The sequence below is a fragment of the Canis lupus genome, chromosome 13, assembly GCF_003254725.2.
Source record: "Canis lupus dingo isolate Sandy chromosome 13, ASM325472v2, whole genome shotgun sequence".
Lineage (NCBI taxonomy): Eukaryota > Metazoa > Chordata > Mammalia > Carnivora > Canidae > Canis > Canis lupus.
This window is the reverse complement of record NC_064255.1, coordinates 23,491,106-23,511,137: the sequence shown is the minus strand read 5'-3', so window position 1 is coordinate 23,511,137 and position 20,032 is coordinate 23,491,106. Positions and strand designations below refer to the sequence as shown.

At 44.9% G+C, this 20,032-nt stretch overlaps 1 protein-coding gene and 1 long non-coding RNA gene across 12 annotated transcripts in view; one reads left to right on the top strand and one right to left on the bottom strand.

Annotated features, from left to right (window-relative positions):
• Window positions 1-502: 502 nt before the first annotated feature.
• LOC112662476 (uncharacterized) overlaps window positions 503-20,032 on the top strand; it is a 31,303-nt gene continuing 11,773 nt past the window's right edge. The window contains exons 1-3 of one of the 3 annotated variants that reach the window (XR_007401554.1): window positions 2,574-5,288; window positions 6,482-11,360; window positions 16,477-16,577. This is a non-coding gene — a long non-coding RNA (uncharacterized LOC112662476). Of the gene's footprint in view, window positions 703-2,569; window positions 5,289-6,481; window positions 11,361-16,476; window positions 16,578-20,032 lie in introns of those variants that run through there. The other 2 variants (XR_007401556.1, XR_007401555.1) reach the window with 2 other exon arrangements.
• The window catches only part of NSMCE2 (NSE2 (MMS21) homolog, SMC5-SMC6 complex SUMO ligase), a 213,359-nt gene continuing 194,258 nt past the window's right edge, over window positions 932-20,032 (bottom strand). For all 9 annotated transcript variants that reach the window (XM_049092716.1, XM_049092720.1, XM_049092721.1 and 6 more), the window contains 3 exons: window positions 8,669-8,769; window positions 8,122-8,228; window positions 932-1,286 (listed from right to left, as the gene is read on the bottom strand). In XM_049092716.1, coding sequence (XP_048948673.1) covers window positions 1,169-1,286; window positions 8,122-8,228; window positions 8,669-8,769 — 326 coding nt within the window. In that variant the 3' untranslated portion in view covers window positions 932-1,168. The remainder of the gene's footprint in view (window positions 1,287-8,121; window positions 8,229-8,668; window positions 8,770-20,032) is intronic.

Genomic DNA, 20,032 nt, shown 5'->3' with positions numbered 1-20,032 from the left:
CTGTGTCTCTGCCTCTCTCTCTCTCTGACTCTCTCTCTCTCTCTCTGTGTCTATCATGAATAAAATCTTAAAAAAAAAAGTTGGTAGGGATCCCTGGGTGGCGCAGCGGTTTGGCGCCTGCCTTTGGCCCAGGGCGCGATCCTGGAGACCCGGGATCGAATCCCACATCAGGCTCCCGGTGCATGGAGCCTGCTTCTCCCTCTGCCTGTGTCTCTGCCTCTCTCTCTCTCTGTGACTATCATAAATAAAAATAAAAAAAAAAAATTAAAAAAAAAAAAAAAAAGTTGGTAAAAGGTTGCTATGGGAGATTATTTAATAGATTAGCACTCTTCACACAATTAGAATATATTCAAAGATATTCAATTTAAAGACCTGGCTGGTCCTAAGTCCACAGACTTTTGGGGCTGAAAAGACATTAGAGAATATCTTGCTCAACATCTTTATTTCACGGTTGAAGACTCCAAGGCCCAGGAGCATGAAGCCACTTGCAGAGAGCCACGGAGTAAGACAGAGACCGCCAGGATGTGGTTGCTTCTGATGACACTTTAGGCTCTCAGAGGGCTGTCGTGAAGTTTCCATTATGGGCACCAACTATCATTGCACTGATAAGCCTGTTAACTGGAGCATTCTGTGCCGGTCAGTCAGAATGACAAATAAAACCATTTACATATTTGGAACTGTCAATACACAAAGCAAATATAGGTAAGTAAACTGGCTCTGCTTTATTACCCCGTGCTATCATTTATGAAGAAAATGCTTGCAGCTGGGGGGTTTCTACAGTTTCCCCGTTCAATTTCCTTTGAAAGACATTGTTTAGTTAAAACTATAATAAAAAACAGCCCGAAATATTAGAATAGAAGTCCTGGCACCACCACTATGCTCGCACCGCTGGAACAATTTACACCCTGGGAGGTGCACAGATAGGAGCCACTGCAGATAATCAAAATTTTATTTAAAATTATAGAACACTCAAAAATAAACAATATAATATGCTTGGATTTTTGTTGTGACATAGAAAAATGCTTCCAATTACACTTAAAACCTTCAAGTGTTACCCCAACAAAGTATGCTATGCAGCCAGTCGAAGTGCTTGGATGAGCACTGCTCTCTCCAGATGGCTGGGGTAGGAGGTAGGCTGCGGACATCCCTGTAGGTAGGTGCGTTTTTCCTACTCGGAGTGGCGATTTTTCTTCTTGTTGTGGTTCTCAATGGCCCTTCTAAGTGCTTCATCCTGGATGAGATCAGACATTCTCACATCGGTGTGGCTACAGCCAATTTTGGGGCAACTGTAAACAATAAGAAGATCACTTAGCTTTGATGCCTTTGATGCCTTCAGCATAAACTTCCCTCACAGGCAAGTATTATTTATTATTTATTTATTTATTTATTTATTTATTTATTTATTTATTATTTCTAAAGATTTATTTATTTATTCATCAGAGACATAGAGAGAGAGAGGCAGAGACTCAGGCAGTGGGAGAAGCAGGCTCCATGCAGGGAGCCCAATGCGGGACTCGATCCCAGGAGCCCGGATCCCGCCCTGAGCCGGAGGCAGATGCTCAACTGCTGGGCCATCCAGTCCCCCCATTCTTCTCCCCCATCCCCCCACCCCCACCTCAGATTTTAAGTATGAAGAGAACACCCTGGAGGGCTGGAGATAGGGGAGGGGTGCGATTCTGTTGTTTAGAAAATCTGGCTCTGGCTGCTGAATGCAGAAGGCAGGCAGAGTGGAAGCAGGGAAGGCAGGAGGGCCCAAGGTCCGGGGCACAGGGCCGCAGGGGGGAGGCTGGTGGCAGTGGTCGGCTTCAGGGGGGAGGCGGAAACAGGACCTCTAGGATGCGCTGCTGGGCCAGGGGCACAGTGGAGCATCATCAGAGTTTGCCCTTCATCTCCACAGGGAGCAGCCAGCCAAGTCATGCCAGGGATGGAGTCAGAGCTCCGGTTGGTCTGTGTTCCCTCTGAAATGCCCACCAGTCCTCCCAGTGGAGAGACTGCGTGGGCTGGTGGAGACTCAGAGGAAAGCTGTGGCTGAAGAAATCAGCGTGAGTCACCCACGGGTTGGGGGGGAGGTACTCAAAGCCACGGCTCTGTTTAGATGTGGTCTCCTCTGAAGGCAGTGGGCTGGGTGAAGTCACCTGATTTCTTCTCAGCGTGAAACAGACTTGGGTAGGGTACAGTGCCCAGCGTCTGGAGTTAGGGTGACCTGGTTCTGAATATGGCCAACGCCTCTTGGCTACTCGTGAGAACAGAGGTGACAAATGTTACTTTCCCGAGCCCCTACTCCCCTCGGGTTTGAAGTAGAGGCAGGACCCTTATTTCCCAGGGCTACAGGCATCGCGTCCCCTTCCCTATCTCCTGTGACTAGCGTCCCTGGTCATCACTCTTCTGATACATTTTAAAGCTGCTCATCTGTCTGTATCTTGCATTTACCCCATGTACCCATCCACACACTTGTGCACGCACTTGACCTTCTGTGTGATTGGCCCTGTGCTGGGTTCTGAGCGTCCAACTGTGAAATACAAATTTAGATTCCTGCCCACACAGAGCTCCGGCCCAGTGATCTGAGAAAACTCTCCAAACAGCACAGGTATATTAAGACCAAAAAAAATATATAATAATAATAATAACAGCTATAAGACAAGATAAAAAATAACAAATAGAAGACAACAGATAGAAACCAGAAGGGGAAGAAGGTTGATCATGGGAACTCTGATTTGTCCAGTGGTAGGAAGCCCAACCGTTCTTCATGAGGGAGAACTGTCCTCTTGGCTGTGCTTTCTGGACCAAGGCATCTTTATAAAGGAGGGCATTCGTCACTGTAATGGATAATAGGCTTGCTGACAATATTCACGTTTAAAATGCTGAAATGTGCAGGTATGTGGATTAAAATCTGGTTCTAAAAAGGCCCTCGCAGGAAGGAGGATCAGGTGGTCTGTCCAACCACGCACCCTTCTGACGGTTTTGCTTTGTGTTGGGGTAAGGACCGGAGGTGCCCGAGAAATGTCTCACACTGGTTTCTCAAGGGATTCATTTCTTTAATTGTGAAAATAAATAAATGAGCTTATGAGGAGGAAATGGAGACTTTTGTGACTTTAGAAAGGGCATCTTTCATCTCTTCAACTTCTGTGACACGGAAATGCAACGCAGTGTAGGTTCCTGGGATGACATGCGCTGGGGTCACCTTCACTTTGTATTTGTCACTCGGTGAGCATGCACTGTGATGGCAAGTCTGGAGTGCTCCCCCCTCCCTAGGACCCAGTCTTCAGCACCGACAGCCAGACAGTGAATAAGCGTGGAAGGGGAAGTGGGGACCGAGGTGGGGAGGACTTTCTGGTGATGTCAGCGGCCCTGTCGGCGTGCGAGGGCTCTGAGGATGTCTGATGGGGTCAACCACACTCGGTGCTGAGCCTGCAGGCTCATGCCTCACAATGGGGCAGCAGGATGGAGCCCAGGGTGGCCTGTGTCGAACAAAGAAGTCTGCCTTGCTTAAGGGATCAACTCTGGGGACAGAGGCTTTAACCACAAACTCCTCCTTAGGGGAGCTGATGGCCTCTTGACACAAATACAGCCTCAAGAGTGAAAGAGATGTGGGCTCAGTCCCCTTGGCTGTGACCCTCTGGGCAAGTGGCTTTAATTCGTGTGCCCCAGTCTCTTCTGCCGTAAAGATGACATAGAACGTAGGGTCGTTGTGAGAAGTAAGGAGGACAATGTGTGACGGGTCGAGGAGCTGGCTCAGGTGCTACAATGTGCAGTTTCTGCTCCCAAGAAGCCCCCGTGGAGGGGAGGCAGCCCCACCGATGACGCTGGCGGGCCATGGGCATGCTACGGTGCACACGGTGCTACAGAAGACTTCCTGGAAGAGAGGTTGCTCCGGGAGCAGAGGGAGAACCTTGCTTCTCACCTGATCTCAAACCAACCAACCCAGGTTTTTAAGCTACAAAGGATAAGACAGGGCACTGATGACATGATACTGAATCAGGGCACTCCTCCTCCGGAGAAATAGCGCTCTGTATAAGCATTAGTGCATTAATCCCCAGGACATCCTGGTGAGCAAGTTAGGTGTGGCAATACCCAATCCTAAGCTCTCGAGTCACTGCTGTGCAGGAGTCAGACCCACCGGCCTTGAGGAGAGGCTGGGTCCTCAACTCAGGTCACTGGTAGGGAAGAGCCTTCCACCGGAGCAGCAAGCAAGTGTTGACAGTGTCTGCTGAACAAGGGCAGCCTGGGTCTCAGGGGGCCCACAAGGCTGCAGGGAACCTTGGCCTCAGCCTCAGCTCAAAAGAACAAGATTCTGAGTCTTGTGAGCTCCTGGATCTGGGTCCCAAGAATTCCAAGGTCCAATCCTGCTTTAGGAGGAGGTCTGTAGATACCTCTGGAAGTCTGAGTGGGCTGGATCGCCATCGTACCTAAACACGCTGAGTAACTCTGTCCTCCCTCCTCTGAGTCTAAAATAACGTGTCACGAAGCGGTGAGGTAAGTAATAACAACACGGACAGCCCTGACCTTTCTGACCCTGCTGGGATTTGTTTAGCGTTCTGGAGTTCCAAAGGAGCTTTCCTCTTAAGTGGTTTGCTTCTCCACTGCCAAGAAATGTGCTGGTCTGGGCCTCAGTTGGAATTTCCCCGTTTCTTTAGTCCTAAGGTCCCGTGAGATGCTGCTGTTATTTCTACTCCGCGGATGAAGCCATGGAGGCTCTGAGAGACTAGATGGCCGGTTGGCCAAGAGTGAAATGGGGGCTGTGGGCACAGTCCTGGCGCTCCGCTCTTCAATGACACACTCCTACTTGACTTCATTTTCCTTCCCAGGCCATTCAATAGGACTGTTTGTTAAACACGGTTCCCATTCCTCAGCAAAAAAGGAACGGCATGGCCGTGGGACACTGGAGATGCCTTGTTAATATGGCGGCCATAAGGCGGCTCTGTTAGGGAGAAAGCGCACAGCCCAACTATCCGGGACGTTGTTTTAACTGCTGTGTCTGGTGAGGGCTGAAGTCTCCACAGTTTTATCCTGACTCAATCCACGGGAGAGAGATCTTCGCGGCGACCGCAGCACAGACAGGAAGATCCAGTCAGCACCGAGTAATGCAACGTACCTGGAGCTCCCGTCTGACAGAACGTAACTAGAACCATCTAGGAAGAAGAACCGAGAGTTCTCAAACTGGATGTGTCACAGGCGTGTTTAAACAAAGGGGACCCAGAACTGCTCATCGAGTGCACATGCATCATGGGGAATGACACTACTTGCTGCTCAGTCAGGAAGCTCCGGCGTAGCTGATGAAGAGGCCTGAGGTATGTAACCCGCTGCCAAATGCGGCCTGGCTTCAGGGCTGTGCCCACCACCCCGATGCTCCCGTGATCCGCAACTCCCCTTTCTTTCTTCCTGTCTTGCTGGGCTACACCTCAGATGGCTTCATTGGGGTCTTCTTCCTCTGAGTGCCTTCTCTTTAATGAGTGGAATGTCTTTCTGGGGGTCCACGTGGGGCCCTGAGGCGGGGGCCAGGCCGCAGTCCCGTCCTTGGTGGCTCTCAGACTGGCTGCCACCTGCTGTCCAGAGCTGCCCCTGTGGGGCAGGCGAGTAGATCTGACTCCTCTACCAATAACCTCTCCATGACATCTTGAGCTCATAGCTCTCTGCCGGGTTTGACACCCCACATTTCCTGCGTCTCCTGGATACTTCCAAATGGCTGTGTTGCTAGGACCCCACGCTTAGCACGAGCCCAGCTGTGCCTCTCTCAGCATCCTCCCTACACGTGTTTGTTGCTCCTGCCCTCTCTGTTGGCTAACAATCCTGCTACCCTTTTGGACATTCGGTTTACAAGTGCTAGTCATCCTCCACTCCTTCTTCCTCCCTTCAGCCCTCAGTTGCCAAACCCTGCCAGCTGTGCCTCCACAAGGGCCGTCATTCTTCCCTTCTGCCTATGACTCTTGCCTCAGTCAGGCTCCCATCATCTGTAACTTAATCTCCTGCAAACCCTTCCTCACTGACGTCGTCACCTCATGCCTTATTAATCCATCTCTTGAATTGTATTGGAGTAACTTCCTAACCTCCAGTTGGACTCACCTTATTCCCTCAAAACCCTGCAATGTTGTCTCATGCCTATAGAATAATGGTGGCAAAAATGAGGGTGGTGGTGGTGGGGGTACTGTTTACCGAGTTTTACCTCGTGCCAGGGACTTGAAAGTACTTCACATACATCTTAATCAAATTTCAAACATACCAGGGAGGCAATGACAATCATTATCATCAACTTATAGATGAGGAAATTAATAAAATCATGACATTTAACATCTCTATAATGAATCTTTACGCCACTCTCCTTACTGTTATTGTCTACAGCATCCTTCTATTCTCCTGCTAACACACAGTAACCCCAACTGTTACTGACCTCTGACCACCAAGCAGAACAGGCTCTGAATGGAGCGAGCCTGTAGGCTAAAAGGACTCTTCATCATTCTCTGAAATTCTTCTCATTTTTTTCAAGGTGCAGGAAAAACACTACCTTCTCTGCGAACCTCCCATACTTCATCCACTTGGACTTAATTGTTATCAACCTATGAAAATTTGCAGTTTGCAGAATCTGCGCTCATGTAATAGAAATGAGACAGAAAAAAGAAAATTTTCTAAATGACATATGTTACGTGTGTGCTTCCAAATAGCACGTACAATTCAAAAAAGCCACAGGACACTTAGAAAGTCAAATATGTAACTAAGAAGATCCATTTACATGCGACCCTGTTCTTGGAGTCACTATCGCCATCCTGGAACTGGTGAGAAATGTGCTTTGTTATCAGTGCCTGCTTTTTCCAAATCTGACTCTGGGAGACTATGGCAAACTTTAAGAAAAGTAAGAGCTGTGAAACAGAACTATTGGGGAATATCTATTCTTAGCTATTATCCCTTTTCACAAATGAAAAGGTGGTTTTTCAGAGAAAGAGCACAGGAAAAAAAGAAGAAAAGGAAAGGCTTAGAAGTCCAGAAACAAAGGAAATTATATCCACAAGGAAAATGGACGTTTCACTAGGGAAATACAACATCTCAACTGTGAGCTGGGACTCAAAACAGAAAAAAATGTACTTGAACACTCTTAATTCTGCGACCACAAGGGCATTCTTTTGGAATAAATAGGGTAAATGACTTGACTGAATGACCATCAAGATATCTACTGCCTCCAAAGCCCTATCTCTAAGTCCACGCCCACAGGAGGAGTGGTGGGGAATTCCAATTCTGGGTCTGGACCAGCAAATTTCTGGGGGATGGAGAAGTGAGCCACACATCAAAGTGGCTGTTATCAGAAGTCCATTGAGAACTGGTCACACCTGCAATTCCATTCCTACGACAAATGTGCGATAAGAGCACAAGAAATGCCAAACTGAATTATACTGAGTCTAGCCAACCCAAGGATTCCACATTATCACAGGAACAGAGCCACGGTCCTCCAAAGTTGTGTGCCACGGGGGTGGGAATGTGCAAGTTGGGGTGTGTGTGTGTGAAGGAGGTGGAAATAAATAGAAAATATACGTAAAAGGAAGATTCTCCAAACGTTCCAATGGAAAAAAAAATTTCTCATTGAAGTGATGCACACATTTACTTGACCCTTTGGGAAAGTTGTTTAAATAATTAAAGAGATGCAAGGTTTCCCCTGACCATTCAATCTTGACCAAGACCTCTGGATACAAATCTTATCTCAGAATGTTTTAAACAAATTACCTGTAATACAGGATGGCAAACAAAACAAAACAAAACAAACAAACAAACAAAAAAGCCATTCCTTCTTGTGTAAAAGTAGATACAGAAGGGAAAAAAGAAACCTTTTAGTATCACAGTTTTCCCTAATTCTTTTTTCAGGCTATCACGCAATTTCATGAATATTCCTATTATTCAATGATGCAACTTCCACCCAATTCCTTTTTCTCCTGTTTCATCGAAGGTGTGGCTCAAGTGGCTTCAGCTTCTTCCTGAGCAGACTACTCATCTTCCCGTGGTGGATTGTTTTTCCAGAAAGCCAGCGTCCTGTGTTTACACTGAGGGAGGTGAATGGGCTTTAGGGGGGCCATGGAGGTGTCTTTTCCTCTGGCATGACCACCACTGGAAAGGCTCACTTCCCTTCCGGCGCCAACTCACCAGGCCTTTTTCTTCCGCCTGTGCTTGGACTCAATCATGCGTACAATGGCTTCCTCCTCATAGGTGTGGCCACACACTTTATTTTTCACCGGCTTCTTCATTTCCACCTGCAATCAAGGAGACATTCAGCTTTCAGGAATGATAATGATCCACTTCCAGTAACTTCTCCAAGTCACCAATTATTTGGAACTGTTTTTTTCCTCATCTGGGGGCTTCCTGTGTTCAACCTCGCAGTCTCGTGGCTTTAGATCATTGTGGGGGCAGACGGCCACGGAGGCAAATGCAGGTGGGCACCCATGTCAGCTGGCCTGTGAGCCAGGAATTGCTTGACACCCCCCATCCCACCGCACCCCACCCCTCCCATGGGGCATGGTGGACTTCAGTCTTGCCAGCCCGGGAACCTCCCCCATATCCTCCTGGACCTCATCACTTTCCTTTCCTGCCTCCTTACCCTAGATGGGGAATCGAGTTAGAAAGCAAACAGGAGTCTTTTGCCTCTATAAAGCGGATTGCTTGGTCTTTCCGGAAAGGAGGAAGGCGACAGTACCTGAGTAATAGGGCAGATGAAATTGGTCTGACTTTGGGTCACAATCATGTCTTCATCAACTCCTTCTGTCCCATCAGCCTCTCTGTCGGCTTGAAGACCATCTAGAGGGAAGAAGGGAAATCGCTGAGCCTCGTTGGTCTAACACTGTGCCAAGGACAGCAGGGAATGGAAGGAAGGAATGGAAGGAAGGAGGTTACTGCTTTCTCGGGGTCTGTTGGGTGGTAGGCAACCTTGCTAGGCAGTTAGATGCATGTTAACTCTTCTCTTAAGAGAATCCTGCAGGGTAGGATGGATTCTGCCCATTTTTTTTTAATTTTAAAGATTTTATTTATTTATTCATGAGAGACACACACACACACACACACAGAGAGAGGCAGAGACACAGGCAGAGGGAGAAGCAGCTCCATGCAGGGAGCCCGATGTGGGACTCGATCCCGGGACTCTGGGATCACACCCTGGGCCGAAGGCAGACACTAAACCACTGAGCCACCCGGGGATTCCCGATTCTCCCCATTTTTGATAAGGGAACCGACTCAGAGCAGTGAGATAACTTTTTCAAAGAATTACTTTGTGAGGGAATACTATCCAGTAATCAAGACTGTGGCTGTGGAGTCAGAAGCGCCCAGTTATCTCTTTCATTTCCAGCTGTGAGACCTTGGACTAGCAAGATGCTTTTTTGGTAAAGCCTCTACTTTACAGCTTTGCTGCAAATTTTAAAAGAGAGATTAAAAGAGATGAAAAATGCAGCATGTTTGCACAGTCCCTGGCACGAGGAAACATTAAATAAATGGTAATTACGTTAGCTAGCTCTGGGGTTCTCAAACTTTTTGGTCTTGGAACACTTTACTACTTGTAGATATTAAGGACCCCAAAAAACTTGTTTGGGTTATGGTTTATCGATATTTGCCATCGCAGACATTAAGACTGAGGATTTAAAAAATATGCATTAACCAATTCATTAAAAAAAAAAAATGCTGGGGCACCTGGGTGGCTCAGTGGTTGGGTGCCTGCCTTTGGCTCAGGGCATGATCCTGGTATCCTGGGATTGAGTCCTACATTGGGCTCCCTGCATGGAGCCTGCTTCTCCCTCTGCCTGTGTCTCATGAATAAATATATAAAATCTTTAAAAAAATACTACTACTCCTGGGGTACCTGGCTGGTTCATTCGGTAGAGTATCTGATTCTTGATCTCAGGATTGTTGAGTTTGAGCCCCATGTTGGGTGAGTGATTACTTAAAAATAAAATTTTCAAAACAAAACAGAACACAAATAACTCCAGGGGCACCTGGGCCAGCTCAGTTGGAGGACATATGACTCTTAATTTTCACAGTTATGAGTTCAAACCCCATGATGGGTAGAGAGATTACTTAGATTAATAAAACTTAAAAAAAAAAAAAACCACCTCCATTATTAAATGTTAACATAAATGATATCTAAAAAACTAAGAGTAATCATATTTTCCAGAACAACAAAAAAGAGATAAAAATGGCCTTGTTTTTATATCTTTGAAACTCTTATTTACTGTTTGGCTTAATAGAAGATAGTTGGATTTTGAGGGGCACCTGGGTGGCTCAGTCGGTTTAGCATCCAACACTTGATTTCGGCTCAGGTCGTGATCTCTGGGTCCTGAGATTGAGCTCTGTGTTGGGCTCCATGCTCAGCAGGAAGTCTGCTTGAGATTCTCTCTCTCTCCCTCTGCCTTTACCCCTCCCCGTACTCTCTCTTTCTCTATAAACAAATAAATAAATACATACATAAATACATAAATCTTTAAATAAGAAGATAGTTGGATTTTGATATCTGTATATCCATCCAGTCTGTTGTGATAATACGTCACGTAGCCTCTGGAAAAAGTACACTTATGGAAAGAGAGTGAAAAAGACTAGTGACACCTTACTATTGTTAGGAAGATAGTTTGGGCCTCATAGGTACCCAAAAAGGCTCTCAGAGAACCCTAGGGGTCCCACACTTTGAGAACTGCTGAGCCCGTGCATGGTAAAGGTTTTGGATAGCCCATTTGATTCTGAAATCTCCGTTCTTTTTTATTTCATCACAACTTGCTCCTCACTGAGGGCAAACAGATGATGGATGGTTTCTGAATGGGATAATGAGACTGAGTAGCTCCGTGAAAGCCTTTATTTCCAGGGAAGGGAGATGTCCTTTTGTGCAAACATCAAAGATCAATAGCTTTTTAAAAGCAAATGTTGACAGTGTCTTCCTTCCTCTCTTTCCTGCCCCCCCTTTCCTGTCCTTCCACTCTTCTCTCTTCCCTTCCTCCTTTCATTCTGGCAAAATAACATTGACATTAAAAACTGCTTTGTTTTTAACGTGGGAGGAAAACCCCTGTCTCAGGTTCAGATGGTTCTGCACATGTTTCAGTTCCTAGAACTGACAGCCCTGGCCTCCCACCTTGGCCAGATGGAGTGTCTGTCCTACTGGGGGCAGGGAAAGGGCCACAGAGTGCTAGTTCAGGGTCACCCAGTCAACTAATAGCTGGCCCCCAGGCATTCTGCTCCTAATTACTCTGTTTTTTTGTTTTTTTTTTTTTGGTAGGGGTTTCACCTTGTTTTAGCAGACTACTGTTATTTGTATGTCAGCTTGTTGTGTTTTCCTAGAGAAACATCCCTCAAAGCTCTCATTCCTTGAAGAAGGCAGGAGTGGAGACCTCTCAGGCAGAGCACTGGCCACTCAGGTACAGTACCTGGGGCTTTCTGGCTTTTCAAGGACCTGTAGAAATCTGTCTGAGACTTCGAAAGTCATTTGTTGGCTTCAGAATAGGATAACTACGAAACAGAATTAATAAATGCCAAAGGTCAACAAAATATTATGCTAACTTCATTGATTGCTGACTTGGTAATCAAAAATATTTCATTTGAAAGCCATATGTAGGCTGGAGTTAGGATTGAACTTAATAATTCCCAGGGAAGCAAAGAGACATGCTGATAAATGAATAGCCAACTATAAGTTACTTGTAGCCAACCTATTTCCAAAGCCAAACTCTAAAGATATTTTTCAAAATTTTATGTCAGCAATAAAAGTATATTTAATGTGGAGGTTGCCATATTTTAGTATGCTTACTGTGATGTGGGATGGGGCCTGTGAAGAGTTTAGGGACTTCCCAGGACCTGTCTTTGGTATTCACAGAGCAAGAGTTAGATAGACTCCTCGAGGATCCTTCATCAGCCCAGTGGTTGCTCACCATGGCTCAGGAAGGTTGGACAAGGAGCCAAGTCAGCCAGGCTAAGAGCATTCTGTCTCTTTAATTCTTCTAAAGCCTCCTTCTGTGGGTGGCTCCTGGTAATTTCTTACTGTGTGTTTGACAGTCAAAATTAGGGTCTCTCTTTGTCCATTCTTACAGGGTTTATCCTGAACTCATGGCAGATTTTTTTTTCCCTGATGGCAGAAATCTGACTGTATATGTGATACTGTGGAATTCACCAGAAAATCTGGTAGATGAATAACAGAGTTCAGCCAATGTGAAAGGCTGTGGGTTTGTTTCTTATTTTCTATTTTTAAATTTGAAAAGGTAGAGGAAGCAGCAAAGCACAAGGGAAACGCAATGCCGACCACTAGGGAGGGAGGAGTGGGGAACTCAGAACCTGTAGGTGGCTTTCAACATCCGTGATCATGAAAGAAGGTAACAGAAGTAAGACGGAGGAAGAATGCCAACAGTGAGTAATAGTCCACGGACCGAGAGTCTAAAAAGAGAAAGATCCTCAACAGCTAAACCTCTTGAGATAGAACATTTCCTCACCCGAAACCTATATTTATAGAAAGTGATATTAATGTTGGGATCTACGATGTGCTAACAAAAGGTCACATCTGGCAGTAAATATCAGTCACACTTGTTTAGTTGATCCAAAGATAAAACCTCTTGATAAGCTTCATAAAAGGAAGATTGGAGAGAAGAATATAGATCACCTAAGTAGAACCACATAAGTTTTAAAACTGAGGTTATCTGGGACGCCTGGGTGACTCAGTGGTTGAGCATCTGCCTTCGGCCCAGGGCGTGATCCCTGGGGTCCTGGGATGGAGTCCCGGATCAGGCTCCCTGCAGGGAGCTGGCTTTCCTTCTGTCTATGTCTCTGCCTCTTTCTCTGTGTCTCTTATGAATAAATAAAAATCTAAAAAAAAAACCCTGAGGTTATCTATCCTTAATTGTCTTGTACATCTGAGAAATCTGAAATCTAAAGACATTACAGATTTTGTTCGAAGTTAGGCAGGGGTTTAGTAAATTTAGGTCTAATTTCTTGGTCTGATTAGTCTGAACACAAAAACCAGTGTGTCGGTTCTGGGAGCCACCCTTTCCTCCAGATTATTATGTTATTAATAATAACACCTCAGGTTTACTGACTGCTACACAGCAGCCACTGTACTGAGCATTTTATATACATTATTGCATTTCATCCTCACAAAAATATCCCTGAAGAACAACTCTGCTATTATTATTCCTCTTGTATAGACTGGAAAACTTAAGCCCCACAATAGTTTTAAGGCAAAAGTAGGAAATAGCGATCTTATAATAAAGAAGTAAGTGGATTAAAGCAACTTAGTCATTATTAAAGAGATCACAAAAGTTTTCCTTGTCATAAAGTGAAACACAAGAAAATGAGTCATACTGGGTTCCATATACACACTCAGGGTATGTTGTTAGAAGTACATGGTCCCCGGGGGTGGTGGCAGTAGTTGAGTGTCTGCCTTTGGCTCAGGTCATGATCCTGGGGTCCTGGCATTGAATCCCACATCAGGCTCCCCATAGGGAGCCTGCTTCTCCCTCTGCCTGTGTCTCTACCTCTCTCTCTGTGCCTCTCATGAATAAATAAATGAAATCTTAAAAAAAAAAAAAAAAAAAAAGGAAGTACCTGGTTGGCTGTCAACTTGTGACCTGGTGGGCAAATCTCAAATATGCCCTCCCGTCCCGGCCTGGGCCCAGGGCACCCAAGCAATGGGCTGAGGGAGGAAGTGCAGACAGGAACTAATGTTTCCATAGTCCCCATAAGGGATGTGTCAGGGTATGAGTTAGTAACTTGGTCGTGATTTCTTCAGATGTCATGAAATGAACGGGAAGAGGAAAGAGAAACCATGGAAATGCTTGAAGTGATAACCAAGTATACAATTACAGAATTCTAGAAGTCTATGAATATTTTCCTGTGATGTAAAGTTAGGGGGTGGTGAGGGCATCTGTTGAACCCCGAGATGTGGGTTCATGGTCAGCTAGTTACGACTGGTAATGAAGAGCTAAAGGCCTCTGCCTTTATTGTCTCCAATCGGCCGTCATCCTTCTAGATGCTTGCTCAAGCCAAGACTTTTGGATTTATTCTTAATCACTCATTTTCCTTCGTTCTTCACATCTGAAACCATTGGCATGTTCTGTTGACTGGTTCTAAACGATAGTCCCTAAATCTAAATCTAGTAAATCTAGCCCCTTCTCTCGAGTTTTACCATATCCAAACCACTATGGCCTCCTGCCCAGACCTCTGCGGTAGCCTCCTACCTAGAATCTCTGCTTTGACAAGGGTCGTGATGCTCCCATGTGCTTCTCACAGCAGTGCTCACAGCCAACCTCCCTGACCAGTCTTCCCCCCACCCCCACCCCCACCGTGCTCCACTCCGACTGGTCTTTTCTGTTTCTGGAACGTGCCACTATCCAGGCTGTCTTTGGGCCTTTACACTAACACGACTGGAATGTTCTTTCTCCTGATCTTTGCTTTTCCTACTCCTTGTCATTTTGAAATGTTAATTTAAGCGTTATCTCTCTGGAGAGGCCTTCTCAGATGTCCCAGGCTGCAAGGGGCCACCCAGGCTTGCTGTCACATTACTCACTTGTGAGGCTGTGACTCCACAGGGCACCAATCTTTACGCACAGCTTTCTCCATCTCCCTCCTTCACTCCCTTGCCCTCCCCATTCTCTTCCCGGAAAGCAGGGACTTGGTTGTCTTGCTCACGGGTGTTTCCTAGAGTCTAAATGTCCTTGGTATGTAGGAGGAGGTGTTCAATAAACATCTGATTAGTAAAGCGCTTCATCTGACAAGGCAAGAGTGGGCATATTTTTCACAAGGATGTACTGAACGGATTTAACAGACGTGGCAACACATAGATACACACACACACACGCATCCTTGCACAATGATGATTTGATAGCTTTTCAGCAAATAACAGAGAGGACTTCACTCTAGCTTGGGGTGCAGCCCCGGACCCTGAATTACATGTCAAAGGCAGGAAGTAAATATAAGTTTTACAATTATAGTAGGCCGTGTGGTAATTATAAAGGAGAGTCCAGACATGGTCTTGTGGTCAGAAAATACATTTGGTCCTGGCCACACACAGCCCTAGTATTAGTCATTTGTCTGTCTTCAGGCATCCCAAATTTGGCTACCAGTAAGACAGTTTTATGCCAGCTGGGAATAAAAGTTGATTACTGTGTGCTTTTTCAATTAAGCCTGAACATTTTACTAAAAGTTCTTTTCTCTTGAACGTTGGTAACATATGAAGAAAATACTTTACAAATATTTACTGCCTGCTTGAGATGCCTATTGCACTGTCCAGTTTCTTTTACTTGCACTATTCTAGTACAGCCTATTTGGAGAGGCTGAGCTGGTACAGGGAAGATTTGGGGGCCTCCCCTAATGTGCAAAAGAACACAGATTCCAAGTTTGAAGCAGTATAGCTCAGTCACTACAGAGCTTCAAACTGCTTTTGCATTTCCTGATTGCAATTCTGCAATTTCTGACTATTTCTCCCACACAGTAACCTATAGCTGGGTCAGGAGTGGCCCCACCTGGGAACTGGGGCTGAGACTCTAAGCAGAAAAAGATGTCAGCAGGCTCAGTCACTTTGGCTTGGAATTTAGGAGCAGCGTGTGTGTGTGTTTGTGTGTGTTGTTTTGTGGTCCCCTCCCCTATAGAGTTGTTTGTCCAGCATTGTATCTCAGTTTCTTTCTGAGACTGCTGGGCTGCCCTGAATGCTAGCTGTTTGGCTGGGCCAACTTGCCACTGAACACACGGATTCCTAGTTTCCAATAGTCTCTGGCTCTGCTGTGTGTGCCAGTTTTGCAGAAATAAGATACAGATCATGAGGGCACCTGGGTGGCTCAGCAGTTGAGTGTCTGCCTTTGGCTCAGGGCATGATCCTGAGGTCCTGGGATCGAGTCCTGTATCGGGCTCCCTGCAGGAACCCCGCTTCTCCCTCTGCCTATGTCTCTGCCTCTCTGTGTCTCTCATGAATAAGTAAATAAAATCTTAAAACAAAAGATGCAGATCATGACCAGAAAGGGCTTACATAATTAAAGATTTCCAAGATGTCATAACTTTCACAGGATGGCAAGATTCAACAAAGACTGAATGAATACAATTCAATCAGAACACTGGCTAGAACACAATAAGGATCCAATAAATGTTATTCATTATGTGTATACATATATATTTATTTATTATAATTAATGTTACATACTTCAATAATTGGAAATTGTTACTGCCATTATTATTATTTTAGTCACTAGTGTGTGTGAGGTACTGTCCTTGGTATGGGCAAAAAACAGTCCTTGCCCTCAGGGAGCTCAGTCACATAGGACTATGTGTATAGAGTGCAAAACAGTCTGATGAGGATTATGCATATACAAGATACTGTGGGGGAGCAGCTTCTAGGAGAGAACAGGTCTGGGCTCTCTAAGGAGCTCAATACTGATCTGCGTCACTGAGAAGGCTCTTTCAACCTCTATCTCTGATGCAATTCTGCTGCCTCCTTAAATGTGAGCCTTTCATTCACAGCCACCCCAGGTCAACATTCTAATCAATGTTCTTCCTTTTCAGAGCTGTCATCTATACTCATCTCAGATTCCATGTACTCGGAGAAGCTATCCAATCCAACCCAATCCAACACAGTCCCTGCAGCCAGTCTCCTTTGAAATCCGGTAACACCTGCTGTCTGTACTGTATTCTTAGCTAAAACTTCTTCATTATTCAGTTGTTTCAAGTAGATAGGAATTGTTTTCCAGAAAGCTCCTTGAGGAGAACTGCTGTGTGTTCAAGTCAAGCTGACTCAACTCATGGTGCATTATTGAACACCTGCTCTGTGCCAAACACCATACAAATGCCAGGTGTAGATGCAAAGAGGATTAAGATCAGGTGTGATAGGAGAGACCACTGCAAATACTAAACATTTTGTACAATGAATGTAATAATAATAAATGTGAAATTATAAGTGTGTTTTGAACAAAGTACACAAGTAATCCGGTGGCTCTCCAAAGGGGGTTGAAGAATGAAGAAGAACCTCCAGACAAAGTGATGACCAAGCTAGGTTCTTCTGCTGGGAGGTGTGGTAAGAAGTGGGAACTACTGTAATTAGGAACATGGGCGCTGGAGATGGCCTGCCTGGGTTCAAATCCTAGTTGTATCACTTTATTAGCTGGGTGTTCTTAGGCAAGTTACTTTATCTTTTCTTTGCTTCGGTCTTCTCGGCTGTCGAATGGAACCAATAATCATACCTGCTTCATGGAGCTGTATGAGGATTAAATGAGTTAATCTATGAAGAGTTCTTAGAATGAGGGTTGCCTGGGTGGCTCAGTTGGTTAAGTGTCTGCCTTTGGCTTGGGTCATGATCCCAGGGTCCTGAAACTGAGTCCTGCACTGGGCTCCCTGCTTAGTGGGGAGCCTGTTTCTCCCTCTCCTCCCTGCTTATGCTCTCTCTTCCCACCTCTCTCAAATAAAGAAAATCTTTAAAAAAATAAAAAAGGGAAGTTCTTAGAATAGTATCTGGCAAATAGGTGACAGTAAATACTGTTATGATTATTAATATTATTCAGAATTTCATAGAGCTAGCATGAAGTGCATGTGTGCAACATATATGCTCAATTAAGTAAAAATCATGTGCTATGGAATCACCCAGAGAGAAACGACATGACTGTTCAATCCAGGGTTCTAAATGGGATAAATCTTTCCATGGCCCAGGACAGAGTGAGGCCTAAATGAGCTCACTCGTAATTAGCTGACACAGCACTATCAACATCTTCAATTTGCTGTCCGTTTTCACTTCCATGACTCTTTCAACACACTCTCTCAAGATCTTGAAAGTAAACTGAATGAACAGTTTCAGATTATTTCTTCCAAATGAGCTGACACTATTAAGATGGACCCTTCCACATTATCATGTACTTGTTAATTTACCTACTCTTATTTCAGACATATCCTTTGTCTTCAGCTGACATCATGTATTAATTTGCCTCCATTTATTTCGTCAAAATATGTCATGTCAAATAGGAAGGTTTTATTATTTTTTTAAAAGATTTTATTTATTTGAAAGGGGGGTGGTGGGGAGCAGAGTGACAAGTAGACTTGTCCCAGGACCTTGAGATCATGACTTGAGCTGAAGTCAGAAGCTTAACCAACCTAGCCAGCCACCCAGGCATCCCACACACACAAAAAAATGAAGGTTTTAAAATAACAGAACCTATTGCATTGCATTGGTGGGGCAAAAATCAATCAGTCAAGATCTGGTCATACAGTATCCATCTCAAGCCAATAAATACTGAAAATTTCCTCAAACTTTGTACTTGGATTTATGGCTTTGTATAGGATAAGGTTTAATGATCTTCTCTAGGTTACCAAGAAAGAGCAGGGAATCTAACACACATATTCTATTTCTTTGTTCGGGCGATTAACTAGAAAACCAAAGGATAGGGAAACCCTGACTTGTCGGCACTGAGAGGGTCTACAACTCTTAGTTATTTAGATCCATGGTAGAGTACAAAGCAAGCGCAAATCAGAAGGCGAGAAATCTCATTCGGGCTCATCCTATGTATTCTTATTTTAGAGGGCTGGAAATATCACTCATCCAGGCACCTAAGACGGTATGTGCGATTTGTTTGTGTGTATCCTTTCCTATCTCTGTCTTTACACTAACTTCACTCCGTCTCCTCCCCTCCATTCTCAGTGCAGCTGTCCTTTTTTTTTTTCTCCAAAAGATTTTATTTATTCATGAGAGACACAGAGAGAGAGAGAGAGAGGCAGAGACACAGGCAGAGGGATAAGCAGGCTCCATGCAGGGAGCCTGACGTGGGACTAGATCCCAGGTCTCCAGGATCACGTCCTGGGCCGAAGGCAGGCACTAAACCGCTGAGCCACCCAGGGATTCCCAGTGCAGCTGTCCTAATTCAAGCCCCTAGCCATTTCTTATTTAGAATATGGCAAAAAGTTCTCTATTCTTTATTCGTCTTTCTGCCTCAGCCTCTCCCCAGTCTAGTCCCCCTACTCCAGGTAGTTATCTTTCTAAAACCATGGACTCTTAAATGTGGCAAGACTTCATCAGCTGGTCCAAAGCATCTTGGTCTCCTTCTGCAACCCACCTCTGTCGCATCCGCATGTCCACCCCAAACCAGTGACTGCCCACACTTGTCATGCTGTTCTGCGCATCTGCTAGCCCTTCACTGATCTACTTCTGACCACTCTTCAATACTCAATGCAAGTATTTCCTTGGTGAAGTCCCAACACAAAGGTGATCCCTCCTTCAGCTTCCCTAGTGTCTTTGTACATACTGTGATCATTTGTTTCCTTCTCTATCTTCCTTTCACACTGAATCCCTTTAAGGGATGGAACTCTGTCTCAATGAGCCAAGCAAGGTGCAAAAACTTAATAAATATGTTCAGTGAATGGTTGCTAAAACAAGAGAATGCTTTGACTATCGTTACATAGAAATTGATAAGATGAAAGCAGTGAAGAAGACTGTTTTGAAGGCTAATATTGTGGAATAAGACAACGTGGTTCTTGATTGAATTACTAATTTTCTAGAAGGGAGCCAAGTGACACTGCCTAGAATCATGCCACTCTACATTTTCTGCTCCGATTCTGTGCAAAAGCAAATTACCAAAATGCAAGCTGATAGAGGTCATATTCCAAGAAATGAATTATTCCACGTTATGCCTTTAGATCGGTTCTGGTTCTATTTGCTCTAAGCCATCTACACTGATAGGAAAGTATGATAATCAGTCATCAAAAATGTGAAAATTATCTTGCATTTGTTGAGCTTACCCAGGTCGGGCAGAGTGTATGTGCAGTGATGTTCCAGTAGAGCAGTTCTTATAACAGAAACACTGGGGAAATCTCCTTATCTGGCAGACTAAATTTAAGTGAACTATGGCATCACTACTCACAAGATCTGATAATAATTGCAAACAATCTTCACCATCGGAAAACACTTATGTTATAACATGAGGTGGAAAAAATGAGATCCAAACTGTATATGTAGTATGCTTAATTACTTTTTTAAGAAAATATTTTATTTATTTACTTGAGAGAGAGAGAGAGCACAAGTGGTAGAGAGGGAGAAGCAGGCTGCGCATCAAGCAGGGAGCCCAATGTGGGGCTCGATCCC